This window comes from Odocoileus virginianus, chromosome 4 (genome assembly GCF_023699985.2).
Source record: "Odocoileus virginianus isolate 20LAN1187 ecotype Illinois chromosome 4, Ovbor_1.2, whole genome shotgun sequence".
Classification (NCBI taxonomy): Eukaryota; Metazoa; Chordata; class Mammalia; order Artiodactyla; family Cervidae; genus Odocoileus; species Odocoileus virginianus.
Genome location: NC_069677.1, coordinates 1,246,270 through 1,268,286, shown reverse-complemented (window position 1 = coordinate 1,268,286; position 22,017 = coordinate 1,246,270). Strand labels below are relative to the sequence as shown.

The 22,017-nt window shown below is 37.3% G+C and overlaps 1 protein-coding gene across 3 annotated transcripts in view; it reads left to right on the top strand.

Annotated features, from left to right (window-relative positions):
* USF3 (upstream transcription factor family member 3) overlaps nt 1–22,017 on the top strand; it is a 50,464-nt gene that overhangs the window by 14,222 nt on the left and 14,225 nt on the right. Inside the window, exons 2-6 of one of the 3 annotated variants that reach the window (XM_020879688.2) lie at nt 7,328–7,443; nt 10,392–10,456; nt 11,774–11,802; nt 13,947–14,029; nt 20,845–20,941. In XM_020879688.2, the coding sequence (XP_020735347.1) occupies nt 10,410–10,456; nt 11,774–11,802; nt 13,947–14,029; nt 20,845–20,941 (256 nt within the window). In that variant the 5' untranslated portion in view covers nt 7,328–7,443; nt 10,392–10,409. Of the gene's footprint in view, nt 1–7,327; nt 7,453–10,391; nt 10,457–11,773; nt 11,803–13,946; nt 14,030–20,844; nt 20,942–22,017 lie in introns of all 3 variants that reach the window. The other 2 variants (XM_020879689.2, XM_020879690.2) reach the window with 2 other exon arrangements.

Here is a 22,017-nt window from a genome sequence, read left to right as displayed (position 1 = left end):
GTACATATATCCAAGATATTAAACATAAATGCTGTAACCACAGTTTTAAATGACATGGAAAAATGCCCACCTTAACGGAAAAACATCAGAACTTTGCCCATGGCCTAACATTTTATGGCCGTGACCCAAACTAGGATTTATGCTTAATTGTGTTGTGATTCCATGGGTCATATTCAGTAATGTGTGTCATTTTGATTGGAGAGGACTATGGATTTATTAGAGATTTCATATAAAGAAATGGATCATATTTTAAAACTTCATATGTATGTACCCACTCGTTAAAACATTTTAAGTAATTGTAAAATGTTTAGGAATGTATTCGATGGTAGCAGAACAGAAGTAAACACAGATTGAAAAGATTTTTCTCAACTCATGGACAAATAATGTTCATGCAGTGTGCCATAAAATATTTTCAATTAAGGCACTTTAATTCCAATTTGAAATTTTTGTGGTAAGAATTAGGTTTTTCTGTTCATCATATCTAAAGACACAATTTAAACTAACTTTTACCACTAATTTGCTTCTCAGTGGGAAAAAAACACAACTTGCCACTGAACAGTTAAACTGAGTTTTCTCTTAAATGCTGGTACTTGTTTTTGGTGGTTTCACATTTTCCCATGTTAGGGAAACTGGGGGTGACTGGTAACTAAGTAAAATTTGATGTTACCTGCTGAACGAAAACAGATGTACAAACTGATGAAAAGGATGAATGGTAGAGAATTTCAGATTACCCAAAGAGACTTCTATTAACAGTTTCTTTTTTTAAAAAAAATTTAAGATCTTGATTGAGATATAACTGACATACCATGAAGTTTACCATTTAAAATGTAATTTAGTGGTTTTTAGTATATTTATGGAGTTGTGCACCCATCACCATAGTCTAATTTTAGAACATTTTATCATCCCCCCAAATCTGACCCCTTCTCTCCCTCCCACTCCACCATTAGCAGTCATTCCTCATCCTCTTTAGCCCCTGGCAACCACGAATGTACTTTCTTTCTCTATGGATTTGCCTGTTATGGACATTTCCTATAAATGGAACATATGAAGGTCACAATATGTGAACTTTTGTGTCAGACTTAATATAATGTTTATAATATAAAGGATCACCCATGTTGAAGCATGTATCAGTACTTCATGCCCTTTTATTGTCAAATAATACTCCACTGTGTGGTTATATCACGTTTTATTTGTCATTTGGACATTTCTCTTGTTCCAGCACTTTAGCTTTCAAGAACATCACTACTACAAACATGTACACGTTTTTGTGTGAACATGTGTTTTCAGTTCTCTTCAGTATCTAGGTGGAATCGCTGGGTTATAGGCAACTCTGTATTAACTGAGGAACTGCCATACTGTTTTCCAAAGTGACTATACCATTTTACATTCATACCAGCAAAATATGAGATAACTGCACACTTCTGAATGTATGCATTTTTTTCTAGCTTTATTGAAGTATGATTGACAAATAAAAGTTATATGTATTTAAGGTGTATACCAAACACCAGCCAAATAAATTCCAACCACCAGCCAAATAAATAAAATAAATAAAATAATAAATAAATGGGCTCCCCTCATAGCTCAGTTGGTAAAGAGTCTGCCTGCAATGCAGGAGACACGGGTTCGATTCCTGGGTCGGGAAGATCCCCAGAGAAGGAAATGGAAATCCACTTCAGTATTCTTGCTTGCTAAATCCTGTGGACAGAGGAGCCTGGTGGGCTACAGTCCATGGGTTTGCAAGAGTTGGACACGACTTAGTGACTAAACCACCACCACCAAGGTGTATATAACATAACACTTTCATATTTGTATACATTATGAAACAACTATCACAATCAAGCTAATTAGCACATCTGTCGCCTCACATAGTTACTTTTTGTGGTGAGAACAGTTAAGATTTTCTCTATTAACAAATTTCAAGTATACAGTACTTTATATTAACTACAGTCACTGTGCTGTACATTAGGTCTTCAGAACTTTTCATCTTATAACTGAATGTCTGTACCTTTTCACCATTTACCCCTACTCCCTAGCCCCTGGTAACAAGAGTTTTACCCTCTCTTATTATGAGTTTGACTTTTTTAGTTTCCACCTATAAGTGAGATCAGTATCAATAATCTCAGAAATATCAATAATCTCACATATGCAGATGACACAACCCTTATGGCAGAAAGCAAAGAAGAACTAAAGAGCCTCTTGATGAAAGTGAAAGAGGAGAGGGAAAATGTTAACTTAAAGCTCAGCATTCAGAAAACAAAGATCATGGCATCTGGTCCCATCACTTCATGGCAAATAGATGGAGAAACAGTGTAAACAGTGGCAGATTTTATTTTGGGGGGCTTCAAAATCACTGCAGATGGTGACTGCAGCCATGAAATTAAGATGCTTACTCCTTGGAAGAAAAGTTATGACCAACCTAAACAGCATATTAAAAAGCAGAGACGTTACTTTGCCAACAAAGGTTTGTCTAGTCAAGGCTATGGTTTTTCCAGTGGTCATGTATGGATATGAGAGTTGGACTATAAAGAAAGCTGAGTGCCGAAGAATTAATGCTTTTGAACAATGGTGTTGGAGAACACTCTTGAGACTGCCTTGGACTGGAAGGAGATCCAGCCAATCCATCCTGAAGGAAGTCAGTCCTGAATATTCATTGGAAGGATGAATATCCTGATGCTAAAGCTGAAACTCCAATACTTTGGCCACCTGATGTGAAGAGCTGACTCATTTGAAAAGACCCTGAAAGATGGAAGGCAGGAGGAGAAGGGGACAATAGAGGATGAGATGGTTAGATGGCATCATTGACTCGATAGACATGAGTTTGAGTGGACTCCGGGAGTTGGTGATGGATAGGGAGGAGTGGCGTGCTGCAGTCCATGGGGTCTCAAAGAGTTGGACACGACTGAGCAACTGAACTGAACTGATAACTGAGATCAACTGTGTTTTCCTGTGTCTGGCTTATTTCATTTAGCATGTTGGCATTCAGACTGATGCATCTTGTTACAAGTATCAGGATTTCCTTTTTTTTTTTTTAAGGCTGAATAATGTGTGTGTGTGTTGGGGGGCTTTCACTATGTGTGTGTGTGTCGGGCTTTCCAGGTGGCACAGTGGTAAAGACCCTACCTGCCAATGTAGGAGATGCAAATGACAAGATTTAGATCCCTGTGTTGGGAAGATGACAGGATTTAGAACCCTGGGTTGGGAAGATTCCCTGGAATAGCAACCAACCCATTCCAGTATTCTTGCCTGGAAAATTCCATGGACAGAGGAGCCTGGTGGGCTATAGTCTGTGGTGTTGCAGAGAGTCAGACACAACCGAGCATGAACATATATATATATCACATATAATGTATGAAATAATACATTCATATAGTACAGTATTTTCTTTACCCATTCACCTGTCAGTGGGCACGCAGGTTGTTTTCTTATCTTTGCTACTGTGAATGATGTTGCAGTAAATTAGAGTACAGATATTTCTTCGAGATGGTGACTTATTTCCTTTGGGTATACATTGAGAAGTGTGATTGCCAGAACATATGGTAGTTCTATTTTCCATAATGGCTGTACCAATTTGTGTTTTCACCAGTGATGTCCAAGGATTCCCTTTTCTTCACATCCTTGCCAAACTTTATCTTTTAACTTTTGATAACAGCCATTCTAACAAGTGTGAAGTAAGATATCTTTGTGGTTTTGATTTGCATGAACCTGATGATTAATGATGTTGAGCATCTTTTCATATACTTGTTGGTCATCTATATGTCTTCTTTGGAATATATATTCTTCCTTGAATGTAAATATATTTTTAAAAGAAACTTCAGGGGATTAAGTGGCAGTGACCTTGAAAGAGCCTTTTGAGATACTGGTAATGTTCTATATATTGATCTAAGTGGTAGTTATATGGTTGTATCCTTGTATAAAAATACATGAGGGGTTTCCTGGTGGTCTAGTGCTTAGAATTCTGGGCTTTTGCTGCTGTGGCCTGGATTCAGTCCCTGGTTGGGGAACTGAGATCCTGCAAGCCATGCAACACAGTCAAAAAAAAAAAAAAAGAGAGAGAGAAATAATAGGTGATTAGAGTGAACTTGAGAGAAGGCAATGGCACCCCATTCCAGTACTCTTGCCCAGCCACGTAGCACAGTCAAAAAAAAAGAGAGATAATAAATAATAGGTGATAAGGCAATGGCACCCCACTCCAGTACTCTTGCCTGGAAAATCCCATAGACAGAGGAGCCTGGTAGGCTGCAGTCCATGGGGTCACCAAGAGTCAGACACGACTGAGCAACTTCACTTTCACTTTTCACTCTGCTGCATTGGAGAAGGAAATGGCAACCCACTCCACTGTTCTTGCCTGGAGAATCCCAGGGACGGGGGAGCCTGGTGGGCTGCTGTCTGTGGGGTCTCATAGAGTTGAACATGACTGAAGCAACTTAGCAGCAGCAGCAGAGTGAACTTAAATTAATGACTTATTGTATGTAAGTTATATGTCAATAAAAAAATCCTAACTGCATTGTCCTTTTTTCCATTTTACTGTAGACTAGGGGATTTCATTTTACTTCAGATCAGGGCTAGGCTAGTTTCTGTAGAACCACTGATCTTAAGATACAATCTGAACACATTCATTAGGCGTAAAATATTCCTTTACAGTCTGGTCCAGGTTCCCTTTCTGCCCCCCACCCCCCACAGTAGAATTTCAGATAAAACATTATAAAGCTCTGTGGTGAAAAAAATAAATGCGAACACTGGTTGCCTCGTGGGAGTAGGGGAAGGGATTGACAGGAGGGTCATGAGAGAACTTTCTCTCATGATAATAATGCTCTGTGCCTAGATAGGGGTTGTGTCACACAGGTATATGCATTTGTCATAACTCACTGATTGTTATACTAAAATTTGTGCATTTTACTAGTATGTAAGCTTTACTTCATGGGGAAAAAAGATATGATTTGGGGACTTCCCTGGATGCCCAGTGGTTAGAACTTTGCCTTCCAGTGCAGGGAGTGCAGGTTTGATTCCTAATCAGTGTGTTAAGATCCCACAAGTGTCACAGTCAAAAAATCAGAATATAAACAGCAGAAGCAGTGTTGTAACAAATTCAATAAATACTTTACAAATGGTCCACATTAAAAAAAGAAAAAAGATGTGATTTTTTTTCTCTTTTCATAATTTTTTTTATTATTTTTTTGTTTTTGAAATTCCAAGGGATTTTATTTTATTTATTCATTTTTTAGTGGTTTTTGCCATACATTGACATGAATCAGCCAAAGATGTGATTTTGATGCAGGGGATCTGAAGGCCACACTTTGAGAACCACTGAGTTTGACTAATTTCAGAAATAACTTTCTTACCATGAAAAATAATATAGATTACTACTGTAACATTTTGACAGTTTTCTTTAAAAATTCATGATACTTCAAATATTTTAAAGGGTGTATTTGTATTTGGTTATATAAATATTAAAAATGCTGTTTCCTTATTAGTAGGGTAATAAGTGGGCAAGGATTCATGACAATATTATGTAGTTCTTTGTTCCAGTAAATGTTCTTTTTCCGTGTCAGGTATACAATTTTAATATCAGGAGATACTAGACATGGAGATAATTTTGCATTGAATTAGGTTAATTGAATTGGCTAAAATGTGCTTTGAGATGGATATTTATAGTGACATTTGGTAAACTGGGTGATTTTGATTTGAGGTTGTATTCCTCTTTCAGTAAACCGCTGACTTTCACCCCAGTGCAATATATTGATTGTGTCTACTTATGTGATAGGGCTCTATTGTCATTGCTTTAAGATCCTAGATGTTTAAAAAAAGTAACACTTTTACTTCATGTATCTTAATTGTAATGTGAATCTGAAAAGTTTAATAAAAGAAGACAACTGGAGGGGAACAACTGGAACAGTGATATTAATCACCAAATGCTGACTCATGTGCGTATGAGGCAAATCTGACCTTACTGGTTTATAGGTAAAATTATCTGGTCAACTCTCATACCACATCCCAAACAATCTCTCTCCTATAGTAAAGTATTGATCAGGTCCTTGAATTTCACACAAGCCTGTGCTTTCAAGTTGTCCTGGTAAGAACCACCTGGGGGCACTCATTAAATTTCAGGCTCCTACCTTGGAGGTTGGAATTCCTTCTTTTGAGACATATTTAGTGCATCTGGCATGAACTGAGAATCTATATTTTTAAACTGTTATCTTTGGATTAATAGGAATGTTTAGGAAATACTGCCCTAAAAAAGAGTTTCTTTTGTACAAAAAAAAAAGGAGAAGAAAAAGAAAAATCACAAAGAGACCTTTTTGGAAATACAGATTCCTGGGCCCTCCTTCAGTTCAGTGCAGTCGCTCAGTTGTGTCCGACTCTGCAGCCCCATGGACTGCAGCACGCCAGGCCTCCTTGTTCATTGCCAACTTCCGGAGTTTACTTAAACTCATGTCCATTGAGTCGGTGATGTCATCCAGCCATCTCATCCTCTGTTGTCTTCTTTTCCTCCTGCCTTTAATCTTTCCCAGCATCAGGGTCTTTTCAAATGAGTCAGTTCTCTGCCTCAGGTGGCCAAAGTATTGGAGTTTCAGCTTCAGCATCAGTCCTTCCAATGAATATTCAGAACTGATTTCCTTTAGGATGTACTGGTTGGCTCTCCGTGCAGGCCAAAGGACTCTCAAGAGTCTTCTCCAACACCATAGTTCAAAAGCGCCAATTCTGTGGCCCTCCTTAGCACTTTTCATTTGTCTGGGATGAAGCCCCCACCTTTTTGGGGGGGGGCATGCTGCAGGGTTTGTGGGATCTTAGTTCCTTGAGCAGGGATTGAACCCAGGCCCACGACTAGGAAAGTCCTACCTGCTGGACAGCCAGGGAATTCTCCCCATGTTGACATGTTTAAAGAGCACATACAATATGCAGATATGAGAGCTGTCTTCCTGGTGCCTTTAGTGGAAGGTCCTTGAGAAGTCTTCAGTCACTCTCACAAGAGAGAATGGGGAAGTAGGAGATTGAAGGAAAGATAATTTTAGAATTGAGGACGATTAGTGTAAAAGCTAGGCAGAAGGCAAATGACAGTGAGCCATCATAAGAAAAGAAAGACTCACCTCCTGGAGACTGTCCAATGGCTGCTGTGCTACCATTTTTGTGGGGGTGGAGCATGCATAACCCACTGGGAAGTGACTTTTGAAAGCAACTAGGTTTGTTAACTTTTAAGAGGTGCGGAGAATTCAGGATCACCCTGTAGGCCACGGAATATCTGCGTGCCTACCCTAGGTTGCTAGTCTTCGTTTTATTTCATGCTGCTAATGGAAATCTATAAACATTCACTGATTTTTCTCTTGTGTAGTAAGAAGAAAACGTAACTTATAGACCATCTTCTGGCAGAAGATGATAGATTTGGATCAGAAACGGGAGGCGTTGGAAGCCAGGAATCAAAAGTGAAGAGATTCTGCAAGCCCTTGGGTGAGAAAGGTGACAGGGATTGATTTATTTACTCACGTGTCCCGCATTATGTAATGTGAACTTGCTTTTAGGCTGATCTGGACTTCATAAATGTTAGGGAGAAAGTGGAATAAATAAGCTGCCAGACATAGATCTAGAGCACACCTTTCTCCTCAGGCTGATTCAGTCAGTACTTTTCTGTCAGCACCTTGTCTGCATCTACTTTTACTTCTTTCCCAGGACTCTTCTCCCTCCTTTCCTGAGCTAAAGCCTTAACCTGAAATACATCATCAATATCCATGGCTGTTGTTGTTCAGTCACTAATTCATGTCTGACTCTTTGTGACCCTATGGACTGCAGCAAGCCAGTCTTCCCTGTCCTTCACTGTCTCCTGGAGTTTGCTCAAACTCATGTCCATTGACTCCGTGATGCTATCTGAACATCTCATCCTCCATTGTCCCCTTCTCCTCTTGCCCTCACCCCTTCCCAGCATCAGGGCCTTTTCCAGTGAGTCAGCTTTTCACATCAAGTGGCCAAAGTATTGGAGCTTCAGCATCAGTCCTTTCAATGAACATTCAGGGTTGATTTCCTTTAGGCTTGACTGGTTTGATCCCCTTCCTGTCCAAGGGACTCAAGAGTCTTCTCTAGGACACAATTTGAAAGCATCAATTATTTGACTTTCAGCCTTCTTTATGGTCCAGCTCTCACATCTGTACATGAATACTGGAAAAACCATAGCTTTGACTAAACAGACCTTTCTTGGCAAAGTGATATCCCTGCTTTTAAATACACTGTCTAAGTTTGTTATAGCTTTTCTTCCAAGGAGCAAGCATCTTTTAATTCCAAGGCTGCATTCACCATCTGCAGTGATTTTGGAGCCCAAGAAAATTAAATCTGCCACTGTTTCCACATATATTTGCCGTGAAATGATGGGACTGGATGCCATGATCTTAGTTTTCTGAATGTTGAGTTTTAAGCCAGCTTTTTCACTCTCCTTTATTACCCCCATCAAGAGATTCTTTAAGGTCCTCTTTGCTTTCTGCCATTAGAGTCATATCATCTGCATATCTGAGGTTATTGATATTTCTGATATTTCTACCAGCAGTCTTAATTCTAATTTGTGATTCATTAGCCTGGCTTTTTGCTTGATGTAGTCTGCATAGAAGTTAAATAAGCAGTGTGACAATATACAGCTTTGTCGTACTGTTTTCCCAGTTTGAACCAGTTGTTCCATATAAGGTTCTAACTGTTGCTTCTTGGTTCATATATAACTTACTCAGGAGACAGATAAAGTGGTCTGGCATTCCCATCTCTTTAAGAATTTTCTACAGTTTGTTGTGATCCACACAGTCAAGGGCTTTTGCATAGTCAATAAAGCAGAAGTAGATGTTTTTCTGGAATTCTCTTGCTTTCTCTATGATTCATCTGATGTTAGCAATTTGATCTCTGGTTTCTCTGCCTTTTCTAAATTCAGCTTGTACATCTGGAAGTTCTTGGGTCACGCACTGCTGAAGCCTAACTTGAAGTATTTTGAGCATTGCCTTGCTAGCATGTGAAATGAGCTCAGTTGTACAGTAGTTTGAACATTGTTTGGCATTGCCCTTTTTTGGGATTGGAATGAAAGCTGAACCTTTTCCAGTTCTGTGGCCATTGCTGAGTTTTCCAAATTTGCTGGCATATTGAGTGTAATACTTTAACAGCATCATCTTTTAGGATTTGAAATAGCTCAGCTGGAATTCTATCACCTCCACTAGCTTCATTCACAGTAATGGTTCCTAAGGCCCACTTGACTTCACACTCCAGGATGTCTGGCTCTAGGTGAGTGACCACATCACTGTGGTTATCCAGGTCATTTATATCCATGGCTGACACTGATTAAATCCTCACTACAACTGGGCACCGTGCTGTTGTCCTTTCCTTGCTGTATTTCATCTTTTTTTTCTTGAAACAACACAGTGATCTAGATACTGTGATTATGATCCATTTTCTAGATGAAATGTCTGAGTTTCCAAGAGGTTACACAACTTTCCCAGGACCTCACAACTAGGAAATGGCAGAACCAGATTTTAAACTCACACTGACTCCAATTCCTTACTTTCTGCCTTCAGAGAGAAAATGAGAAACTGCACTTGCAACCTCTTGCAGTATATCAGAACAGGTAGCCCAACCTGACAGGCATCTTTTGAAAAATTGCCAATCCCTGGGATTTAAAGGCATTAAAGTTATTGCAAAATTCTTGAAAATCAGAAAAGAGAGAGAAATCACCTATAATATTTCTGGGCTTATATAACTGTGATTAATATTGTAATATATTTGCTTTCAGGCTTTTTGAGTGTATTTCCATATGATATATGTATTCTTTAGTATCATGGTATTTTAAGTATTAATAGAATTTTCATATTCAAACTCAGATTTTAATGATTCTCAAGTGATTATGTTTAAAACTTCTAGTAGTTTGAAATGAAAGAAGCCCAGCAAATGAGTAATGAATGAATACTTGCTTCCATATGGGGGATAGCATATATTTGTATACTTGTCACTTCTGGTTTTTCTGCATTTAGAGAGAATGACCATTGTTTTCAATTTTGTATCATGAGCAAAGAACATATTCTCCCAACTCAAGTATGTTTTACCTGTCTTTCCAGATCTTGCTCAAATCTATACCCCCTTTAGGCTTTTCTTGATTTCCAAATCTGTAATGATCTTTCTCTTCTCAAGTGTTCTCAAGCACTTCCTGGCTATATCTCACATTTGACATTCACCATGTTATCCAGCTGTGGGTTACAATATTTTTTGTCCTATTTTCTTATGCTTTTTTTCCTGTCCACAATACCTAATCCAGTGGTTTTTCATGATGTCATTTTTATTTTATTAGCATCTTGGTATTCAAACCAAATTGCTATTAATCAGTTTCTCCCAGATAATAGAATGCCTTTAGACTTTCTGACATGTTTTTTCATGCTTTGTAGGTTCCTATCACTGTAACAATGCCAGAAATGACAGAGAAAGAGACTCCTACAAAAAAGCAGCACAGGTATGAAGCCACAGTCCAAAAATAATACAGTTTTGGCAGATAGGCAGAATTGGTCCCCACTTTTTGAAATAGGTAGTCCTTTAGGGAACTTTAATTTGGAAGTGTAGAAAACCATTACTCTTCAAAAATAGCTGTGGATAAATATAAATAGATATATGGAAAGGGGTTTATAGTTAAAATTTACCTGTCCTTAGTGGTAAAATGACTATCAGTAGTTAAAACAGTATAATACCTAAATATATGCTAAATGTTTAGTTTCTTCTGAGATTTTTACTTGCATTCAATATTAGTCTTTGTGGTGGACGCAAAGTTCACTTAGACTGAAGTCAGTTTGAATAGACATTTTGCGACATTACGAACCATTAATGCCAATATGCACATCAATATAACATTAGTTCTGGTTCCTTGTATAATACCTCCTTCAGAATTTCCATCATTTTGGGCAATATTTTTGCTTAGAATTGCATGACCAATGGTTCCATTATTAAATATTATAATCATTGTTAGAGATTAGATAGCTATTAGAGAATGCTTATGTATTGAATAATGGTATATATGGGAAAATTGGTGATTTTAGTAGATCAGCTTTGGAGAAAATGTAAGAATTTGGATAACCTAATGTACATAAATGCAAAAGATGTCTCAGATGGCAGTTGTTCATGTATGAGTGTCGGTGCCTGCCACACTTCCCTCCCTGGGATTACAAGGTTCGTCTTTACTGTTTGTCTTCTTTACACAGTGACCCCCACCCTTAGCCAGTGCCAGAGCAAACATTAGAAATAAGCTACAGTTGACCCTTGAACATAGTAGTAGTTAGGGTATAGCCAGACCTCTTATTCATGGTTCTTCCATATCCACGGTTCCATATTCATGGATTCAACCAACTCTGGTTCCTGTGGTACTATAGAATTCACTATTGAAGAAAGTCTCTATATAAGTGAACAAGTCCCAGATGATGATGTTTAAGGGTCAACGGTACTTGACATATCACTTTAGGAGTTGACTAGCTCCTTAATTACATTTTTCAAATAGATCAGTTTTCAGTGATTGATTTACTTCCCAACCAATGACTTTGGGGTAAGAGAAAATAGAGAATAGTAGTTACTTTCAGTAGTTGTGAATTCTGAATTTATACTGATGTATCTGCAGTCAGGTTTTTATACCATAATCTATTATTGAGAAAATTTTCTTTAAAATGGCTTCTTATTGATACAACAAATACAAATTCATCAAATTAATTTTTATGGTTCTCAAAATATAAAGTAAAATGTTGTCCTATTATTTTCATGTTCCTATTATCTATATTTTTTGTTTCAGAAAGAAAAATCGGGAGACACACAATGCAGGTAGAAACAATACTTTAAATTTTATTTGTTAGCATTTTTTGTATTCAAAATGAAATTATACTGTAGCTGATTGTGTTTTCATGTTATGAGCACAGAATCATTATTCATTTCATTCTAGGAAAGTGTTCTTTTATTGTTTGGGGTTTTATTTTTCATTATTTAAAATTGAAGTAAAGTTGATGTGCAATATTATATAAATTACAAGTGTATGACATAGTGACTCACAATTTATAAAAGTTATACTCCATGTATAGTCATTATAAAATTTTGGCTGTAGTCCCTATGTTGTACAATATAGCTTATTTATTTTATATGTGAAGATTTGTGCTGTATTGTTTTTAGTTGACAAAGTACTCCCTAAGTTTCATGAAGACTTATAGTCTATTTAGCTAATTTAAGGATTAGTATACCTCTGGAGCTAGTGTTTTAAGTGAGGAATTCCTCTGAGGAATTCCAGATATACTCCTTATGGAAAGAGTGAAGGGTATGTGTCTGTAGAAATTTTAAAAGAGGCTAGCTGCCTACAGGAGTTGGGAAGAAGTGGCTATAGATTTTAAAGGTACTTGAAATGTAACCAGTTTTAAATTAAGCTGTGGAATCCTCAATTATAAGAAGAAATATAGAAAAAAAACTTCGCTTTTATCTTAAATATCAGAATTACAGGCCATAGCCAGGTAAACATTTATAGAAGCAATTGTGCATACTTTGACATTTTGATATATTGTTTAACATTTTATTTTCCATCAGGGACTGTGGTCAGATCTAAAAATATATATTTAATTGTTTCTTTTACTCTATAAATAATATCTTCCTTTCCCTAAGCAAAGGAACCTGGGGAAGACTTTATCTATGGAAAGAAGTGTTGAACACTGATGAGACAACTGCTGTTCCCCAGAATGGGAGTTCACTGCATGTGAATTCCATGTTAGCACTGTGGATAGAGTCTTAATGTTATTTTTGTTGTTGTTTTGTCTATACACATTAGAAAGTATGCTCTTAGATAACAACAAATATTATTGTTAGAGCATTCAGAAGAATGGTGAGCTCTATTTTATTGCTCTGTGTGGTTTTTTTGCCCTATCAGTACATCTAAATTTTTTTTATTTTGCCTTATGAGCTAAATCCCTTTATTGGAATTAAATGTCACATGGGACAATAAATATGTCCTGATAGTAATTTATTGAGAAAGTAAATCACTGTCATTGAGAGGGTGTTCTCACTGCTAGATTATGAGGCGAAAAATATATATTTGTGAAATAAGACCTACTTATGAAAAAAAGGGAAAAAAAAAGACCTACTTATGCTGTATCTGAAAGGTCATCTTCTTAGAAGCACTAAAATCCTTTGTTAAAAGGAAGATTTTAGAAAATTAACAAAATGTAAACCAATTTTTCTATTTTAAGTATCTTATAGAAACTATTTAGATCATCTCTTGGATCTTCTTGCCTCTTTCATACAGCTTTTAAAGTTGTAGCATGCACTCCTGGAACATTTCTCACAAGTTGTCAGTTGTCTAGCTCCTTAGGTGGGGCAAAGTGAACAGCACAGACACCATAGAGAAAAATAAGTCACTGCCTTTTCTCATCTATTTTAAGTCACAACTAATAGCTATTTCTACTCCAAAAATGCCTTCTAGTCAGCCTAAAAGGTGTTTTAATGGTCTTTAATCTGCCTGGAAAGGTCTAATTTGCTGTTTGCTATAAAGCAGCAGCTTTCTAGGAACATAACTAGTAGTGGGTTCTTGAATTTAGTTATCATTAAAATCTCTAATAGTTACTTGAAATATAATAATGACCTAAGAGTAATGCAGTGTTAGTAATTTGTTTTTGTAGTTTGAATTTAATTATTACAGATCCCTTTATTTAAAATCCAAATAAAAGGTAATTAAAGGTGGAGAAAGCTCTTCGGGAGGTGGGGGAGAGAAAAAAAGAAAAAAAAAAGTATGGCTTGTATTGATTTCCATAACACTAAACTTAGAATATGACATTCTTAGAAATCTTACTATGGTTATTTGTATTCAGTAGACACTGTTTGATAAGACTTTCTTTGAGATTTCTTTACCTAAAATTTCTTTACCCTTGGAGAATGAGGCACTTTGGCAGCAGTACTGCAAGGTTTGATAAATGAATTTTTTCTCTATCTAGTGGAGAGGCATAGAAAGAAGAAAATCAATGCTGGGATAAACAGAATAGGAGAGCTGATTCCATGCTCTCCTGCACTGAAACAGGTAAGAAAATCCTCCTATACTTTAACCAATTACTTGTGATCAGATAATTCCCTAAGTTGTTTCGTGCTCAGAATGATTATTTTTGTTCCCTGTCAAAAAATGTTTTTTTAGAGTTAATAATCACCTCATTATTTTTCATTTGCTTGATTTTTTAATGTACATCTCTCTAATTCTTTCCACACCTCCCAACAGTCTCTTACTATAATTTCTGCATGGTCAAATTGCCATGAAATTTCATTTTCCCTATTTTTCCTTTAAGACTTTACTTCTGGACCCCTCTACCCTTCTTTTTCAGTCTCAATTAGTTGGTCTCTTTCAAATCTTCTGTTTTTTGTCTTTGGCCAGGCAGCACATGGGATCTTAGTTCCCTGACCAGGGACAGAAGCCACGCCCTCTATAGTGGAAGCACAGTCTTAGCTACTGGCTCACAGGGGAAGTCCTCAATGCTTCTTTTTTAATTTCAGCTCTCATATTTTTAATTTCCACATCTTTTTTTCTTATTGTCTTTGTTCTGTTTATATTGTTAATGATGATGCAGTATTATCTCATCTTTGAGAATAATATATAGGGTTTTTGTTTTTAAAAATGTTTCTCCTCTGTTTTGATGTTTGGTCTTTCTTTTTGGAGACATTCCTTAAATGTTTAATGACACCTCAACTGTTTTTCATGTTTGAGAAGGAGGCGTTAAAAAGCTGATTGAACAGGCTTATCTTGGTGGTCCTAACGGTTTAGTGATTGTCTGATGATCCAGTGTTGTTATTGTTGTTATTGAATGAAAAAATGCCAACATTTGTAGATTTTCTTCTTTTGGAATTAGCTATTAATTTTTATTTTATGGAGAAGGATCCTTCACCACCCTACCTAGTAGCGGGGATGGTGGGAAGAGGACTACCTCATTGCCATCATTCCGGGAGCTGGGGCAGGGAACAGGTGCTGGAGAGCCTCATGCTTTAGGAAGCATTGTTTTACTTCCCCACCCACCATGTTTTCACTTAGGAGCCTCATTTTGTCCACTTCTGTGCCATGAAAGTATCTCTGAGGCTGAAATCCTTGGGTTCAAGTTTCACAGAAAATAAACTTGTCTCCTGTGGTTGGGGAGGAGTGGAAATCATCCAGTTGCATAGGGTGTGTGTGGGGACTGGTTCTTATTACAAAAGAAGAATCTTTCTACCAATCCCCTCAATTTTTAACCCCTTGCCTCACCCCACCTTCAGTGGTCGCTGGAGCTTCCCAGTCCCAAACCATCCCAGATGTTTGTTGGGGAGGACCAGATCAATTTGTTCACCTCTCAACACCGTTTCCCTCAGCAAGTTCTTGTAATTCAGTTTCTTTTCATTCTTCCCTGCAAGGTGGTACCCAGTCTTGCATAAATGTGTTTTTCAGTCTTCTTAAAAATATACTTTGTGTTTCCTTAACACAAAAGCAAACTTAAGGGCTGGCACTGTGTCTCCTGGTTGTTTTTCTTTCCCCATATCTCAGTGTATAGTAACTGCTCAGTAAGCTTTGGTATTTGCCTAGTGAAATATTCCTCCTCTTGGGTTTTATTCCTATAAGTTTCTCTGAGAGGAAACCATAATCATTTCTTTCTTGGTGCCCTCGAGTGTGCAGTGCATGTCAGTATTGGTTTCTAGAAGTTGAATAGATTTAGACTTTCTTCACTTTTGCCTCATGTCCCCACCCCTGTCTGCAGTAGAGAACAGAAGGTGGGCATTATCAATTGCTTTTGTCTCAACTTTTGCTTTAAGAAAGGACATTATCTTAGTTTTAGTTTGATGTAGTCCCTTTTGTTTATTTTTCCTATTGTTTCCCTTGCTTTAGGAGACAGATACAAAGAAATATTGTTGCAATTTATGTCAAAGAACTGTTCTGCCTGTGTTTTCTTGTAGGAGTGTTACGGTTTCCAGTCTTACATTTAACTCTTTAATCCATTTTCGGTTTATTTTGTGTATGGTGTGAGAAAATTTCCAATTTTATTCTTTTATGTGTAGCTGTCCAGTTTTCCCATGTACTGAAGAGATTGTCTTTTTCCCTTAAAGTATTCTTGGTTCCTTTGTCATAGATTGAAGTGAAGTGAAGTGAAGTCGCTCAGTCATGTCCAACTCTTTGTGACCCCGTGGACTGTAGCCTACCAGGCTCCTCCGTCCATGAGATTCTCCAGGCAAGAATACTGGAGTGGGTTGCCATTTCCTTCTCCAGGGGATCTTCCCGACCCAGGGATCAAACATGGGTCTCCTGCATTGCAGGCAGACGCTTTAACCTCTGAGCCACCAGGGAAGCCCTTGTCATAGATTAAGTGACCATAAATGGATAGGTTTATTTCTGGGCTCTCTATTCTGTTCATTGCTCTGTGTGTGTGTTAGGACAGTACCATATTGTTTTGATTACTGCAGCTTTGTAGTACAATTTGAAATAAAGGAGCATGATACCTCCAACTTTTTTCTTCTTCAAGATTGTTTCCATACAAATATTGAAATTGTTCGTTCTAGTTCTGTGAAAAATGCCATTGGTATTTTGATTTTGCATTGAATCTGTAGATTGCCTTGAGTAGTATGCTCATTTTAACAATATTAATCCTTTCAAACCATGAGTGCAAAAATTACTGGCCAATATCACTGATGAATGTAGATGCAAAAATTCTCAACAAAACGTAAGCAAGTCGAATTCAAAAGTATGTTAAAAAATCATAAACAATGATCAAGAAGGGTTTATCCCTGGGATGCAAGGATGGTTCACTCTCTGCAGAGCAATCAATGTTTTATACCATATCAATACAATGAAAAATAAAAATCATATGATCATCTCAATAGATGCAGAAAAAGCTTTTGACAAAATTCAATACTCATTTATGATAAAAGCTCCCAACAAAGTGGCTATAGAGAAAACATACCTCAGGATAATAAAGCCATATTTGACAAGCCCACAGCTAACACCCAGTGGTAAAAAGTTGCAAGCATTTCTTCAGGACAAGAATGCACACTCTTGCCACATTTACTCATCATAGTGTTAGAAGTGCTAGTCACACCCCAGTATTCATTGCAACACTATTTACAATAGCCAGGACATGGAAGCAACCTAGATGCCCATCAACAGATGAATGGGTGTATATATATATATATATAGGTGGAATATTACTCAGCCATAAAAGGGAACGAATTTGAGTCAGTTCTAGTGAGGTTGATGAACCTAGAGCCTGTTATACATAGTGAAGTAAGTCGAAAGAGAAAAACGAATATCATATATTAATGCATGTAAGTGGAATCTAGGAAAATGATACTGATGAACATATTTTCAGGGCAAGAATAGAGATGCAGACGTAGAGAACTTGGGGACACAGTGGGGGAAGGAGAGGGTGGGATGAATTCAGAGAGTAGCATTGAAGCATTTACATTACCATATGTAAAATAGTGGGAAGTTGCTTTATAACACAGAAAGCTCAACCTGGTGCTCTGTGACAGCCTAGAGGGGTAGGGTGGGATGGAGGGGTGGGAGGGAGGTTCAAGAAGGAGAGGACATATGTATACTTACGACTGATTCATGTTGTATGGTAGAAACCAACACAAGATTGTAAAGTAATTATCTTCCAATAGAAAAAAAGTGCTAGCCACAGAAATCAGATAAGAAAAACAAATAAAATGAATCTAAGTTGGAAAGAAAGAAGTAAACTATTACTCTTAGCAGATGACATGGTATTCTTCACAGAAAATCCTAATGATGCCACCAGGAAACTACTAGAACTCATGAATGAATTTAGTAAAGTTGTATGATACATTTGCAGCATACAAAATTAATATGCAGAAATCTGTTTTGTTTCTATACACTAAGAGCATACTATCTGAAAAAGAAACTAAGAATTAAACAATCCCATTTATAGTTGTGTCAAAAGCTATAAAATACCTAGGAGTAAATCTAACTAAGGAGGTAACAACCTATACTTGGAAAACTATAAGACACAGGTGAAAAAAATTAAAGATGACACAATCAAATGGAAAGATATACCATGCTCAAGGATTCGAAGAATTAATATTGTTAAAATGACCATAATATCCAAAGTATGTTTTTAAAAATTAAAACATGCTTAAAAATCTTTTTATTGAAGTATGAAGTGAAAGTCGCTCAGTCGTGTCTGACTCTGCGACACCATGGACTATGTAGTCCATGGAATTCTCCAGGCCAGAATACTAGGGTAGGTAGCCTTTCCCTTCTCCAAGGGATCTTCCCAACCAGGGATTGAACCCAGGTCTCCCGCATTGCAGGCGGATTCTTTACCAGCTGAGCCACAAGGGAAGACCAAGTATACTGGAGTGGGTAAGCTACCTCTTCTCCAGCGGATCTTCCCGACCCAGGAATCAAACTGGGGTCTCCTGCATTGCAGGCGGATTCTTTACCAACTGAGCTATCAGGGAAGTATTATTGAAGTATAGTTGGTTTATAATATTGTGCCAATCTCTACTGTACAGCAAAATGATCCAGTTATATGCATATATATATTTCTTTTTTAAAAATTCATTTCCATTATGATTTATCCCAGGGCTATCCCTGTGCTATACAGTGGAACCTTGTTGTTTATGCATTCTAAATATGATAATTTGCATCTACCAACCCCAGACTCCCAGTCCATCCGTCTCCCTCCCCACCTCTGCCTTGGCAACCACAAGTCTCATCTCAATGTCTGTGAGTCTGTTTCTGTTTCGTGGATAGGTTCATTTGTGCCGTGTTTTAGATTCCACATGTAAGTGATATCATATGGTGTTTGTCTCTTTCTGACTTACTTCACTTAGTATGATAATCTCTAGTTGTATCCATGTAACATACTGTTTATAGTATCCTTATATTTGGATTTTTAAAAAAAAAGATATGTGTGTATGTGTTGGTGTATACATATATATATATATATATATATACATATATATATATATATACACACACACACATATACATATATATAACATATACATGTATTGGCATGTAATATTTCTGGAAAGATACATAAGTAACTTGGTTGACTCTGGAAAGGGCTTTAGAGGGCTAAAGTCAAAAGGGATGTGCTTTTCATTATATATCTCTTCATTATTTACATTTTTTATAGTATGTATATATTATGTTTTCCATTTAAAAAATTTGATTAAAGAGTACAGGGACTTTGATGTAAAATACAACCTTTCTGTAAAAGCTTAGGAATGGAATATACTAGGAGCATGGCACCAAAACTCAACCAAGTGACATTGTTATCTCAACCTACTATTTAAAATAATTTGTAGTTGTGGTTGACAGAGTAAAGTATAACATTAAAATCTGAAATTTTTGCATGGTCTTAAAGGCCCTCACTGGCCTGTCTCCTCCCACTGTTTCCCTGTGTACTTGCCTTTTGCCTCATTCATCTCATTTGTCTCATTCTGTTCCTCCAACATGCCAAACTCAACCCTGCCTGGGGGCTTTAGTCCTTGCCAGTTCTGCTGCTTGAGCCTTCTTTCTCCAGATGTCCACAGGGCATGCTTTCTTATACTCCCTTCAAATTTTTGCTTAGACATTACCTCACAGAGAGCCTTCCTCAGCCTCCCTTTATGGAATATATTGTAGCAGAATGTCTAAGTCAGTTTGGGTTGTTCTAAGAACATTACCATAGACTGAGTGACTTAAACAACAGAAATGTATTTTTCACAATTCTGGAGGCTGGGAGTCCCAGATCAAGGTGCCAGCTGGTTTGGTTCCTGATGTGGGCTTTATTCCTGGTTGTGTCCTCACATGGCAGAGACAGTGATCACCTCTGTCATGTTTTTTCTTCTAAGGGCAGTGATCTCATCCATGAGAATAGACCCTTATGACCTAATTATCTTCCAAAGGCCCCATCACTTCAGGGATTAGGGCCTCAACATGAATTATGGGGGAACACAAACGTTCAGTCCACAGCACAGAGTAACCTCTGCCATCTCTGTGACTCCTTCCTTACCCTTCTTTACTATTACTTTTTAAAAAATATCTTAGTTAACTGTACATCAATAAAGTTTAAAAAAATAAGGAATAACAACATAGTTCTTCTAATGAGTCCAAGAAATAATGCATTTGAAGTTCTTAACATAGGACCAGACATATAGTAGCTACAAGTACCTAACACTTATGAAGCACTTTTCTTTATACCCCATCGAGTTCTAAGAGTCTGTATTAAAGCCTTTAACCTTACCACACCTTCAAGGTAGACACTTTTATTATCCCCATTTTACAAATGAACTGAGGTTTAGAAAAAATAAGTTACTTTCCCAAGTTACAAAAATGCTAAGTGGAGGAGCCTGCACACCCATCCATTATGCTATGTTGTGATTCTAGCACACAGTAAATATTCTAGTAAGAGAGGAACAATTCCTGCAGTTTACCCAAGGAAATACAGAATTCTAGAACAGAGAGGCCTATGAAAGAGTTCCTAGAGAAAGATGCATCTAAACTCAAACTGGAGCCTGGAGGGTAGATGACTTGATTAAAAGAGTAAAAGACCCTACTTTATTTTTCTTGATAACACTTATCACCACCTGATTTTATTTGTAAATATAAATCTTTTTATATAATAATTCCTCATAAACAAGTAATATTCCTCAAGGTTCAAGAACTTTGTCCTTTTTGGTTATTACATCCCCAGTGCCTAGAACAGAGCCTCAATAAATACTTAATAAATAAAAGGTGAATAGTAGTTTTTGAATACAGTGCCAGTTTTAAATTGTGAAAAGATATGTATCATACATATTGGAAAAACCAAAGTTGTAACTTTCTTCTGGCGAGTTCTTAACCTCCAGTGAAACATTTAAATGGTTGACTTTCTTTGACAGAGCAAGAATATGATCCTGGACCAAGCCTTTAAGTACATAACAGAATTGAAAAGGCAGAATGATGAACTCCTGCTTAACGGAGGAAACAATGAACAAGGTAAAGATTTTGAGATTCTTACTTTTCATTATTTTTTCAGTGTTCAGGTCTTTGTGTCACAGTGCAACTTACGATACTGTTACAGATACTTTTTCAGATATTGGTATCATAATACAGAAGGCTTTTTTGCCCCGAAACATTATTAAGACCATGTATTCAGTGGGTCTGTGAGAATAGTGTTGCAAATGAATTCAGCCTTTATTCAAGTTTACCTCTTCCCCTCTTCTTTGAGCAATTCTTTCCTTGTAGGCATACACAGTTTTTATTTTATACTCTTTTTGTACTTCCTGTTTGCTTAACTCATGAATAGTTCTGTTTCTCCTTTATTCTAGATGGATCTCCCAGCTAGGGGAAATCCCATAAGAGGATGTAGGGGGAGTCCTGCTCAGTGTAACTTAAAAACAGGTATATGCCTGTGTCAACCCTCAACTGTGAATTAACTCAAAAGGCCAAAGCGTTCAGTTCATAATTGTGTGTATTGCATGTACTTCCTGATCATTTAATAATATTGATTTTTAGAGGTGACTTTTTTATGCTGTCAGATGAGTTCTGTTTTCCCACTTGTACTGAAGAGAAGGTTTCCTTATGACAGCTGAAAAAAAATATACCCCAGGCAAGTTTAAAGCTCTGAGGGGTAGGGCAGTTTGAGCCATCTTTCATTTATGTCTCTGAGAAGAGCAGAGAGAGAATATCCTATGACAGCTCAGTAGGTCACCTTAAAAGGAGAGAAACAAAGGTGGAATTATTGAGGTGGAGATGATGCAAAGCAGTGATTATTGTAAGAAATGAGGAGGATACTGGAAAGCACATCTAGAAGGTCAGCGCTCCGAATTCTTGTTTGCCTTTAAGTTAGATGACAACTTACCCCACCCGCCTCAGCCAGCTGTCTTTTATGTTCCAGGTCCTGTTTTATGCTGCTGTCGGGCAATTAGATCCATAATCAGTGTTTGGTAACCAATCAATGTTTGGCACCCACAAAAGGGATGATAAGGCTAGAGTGATGTATACGTTTCTAATGAGGGCTCCTCTGGTTTCACAGTCCAGTGTCTGAGGCCATCGAGTTACCTTAAGGAAAA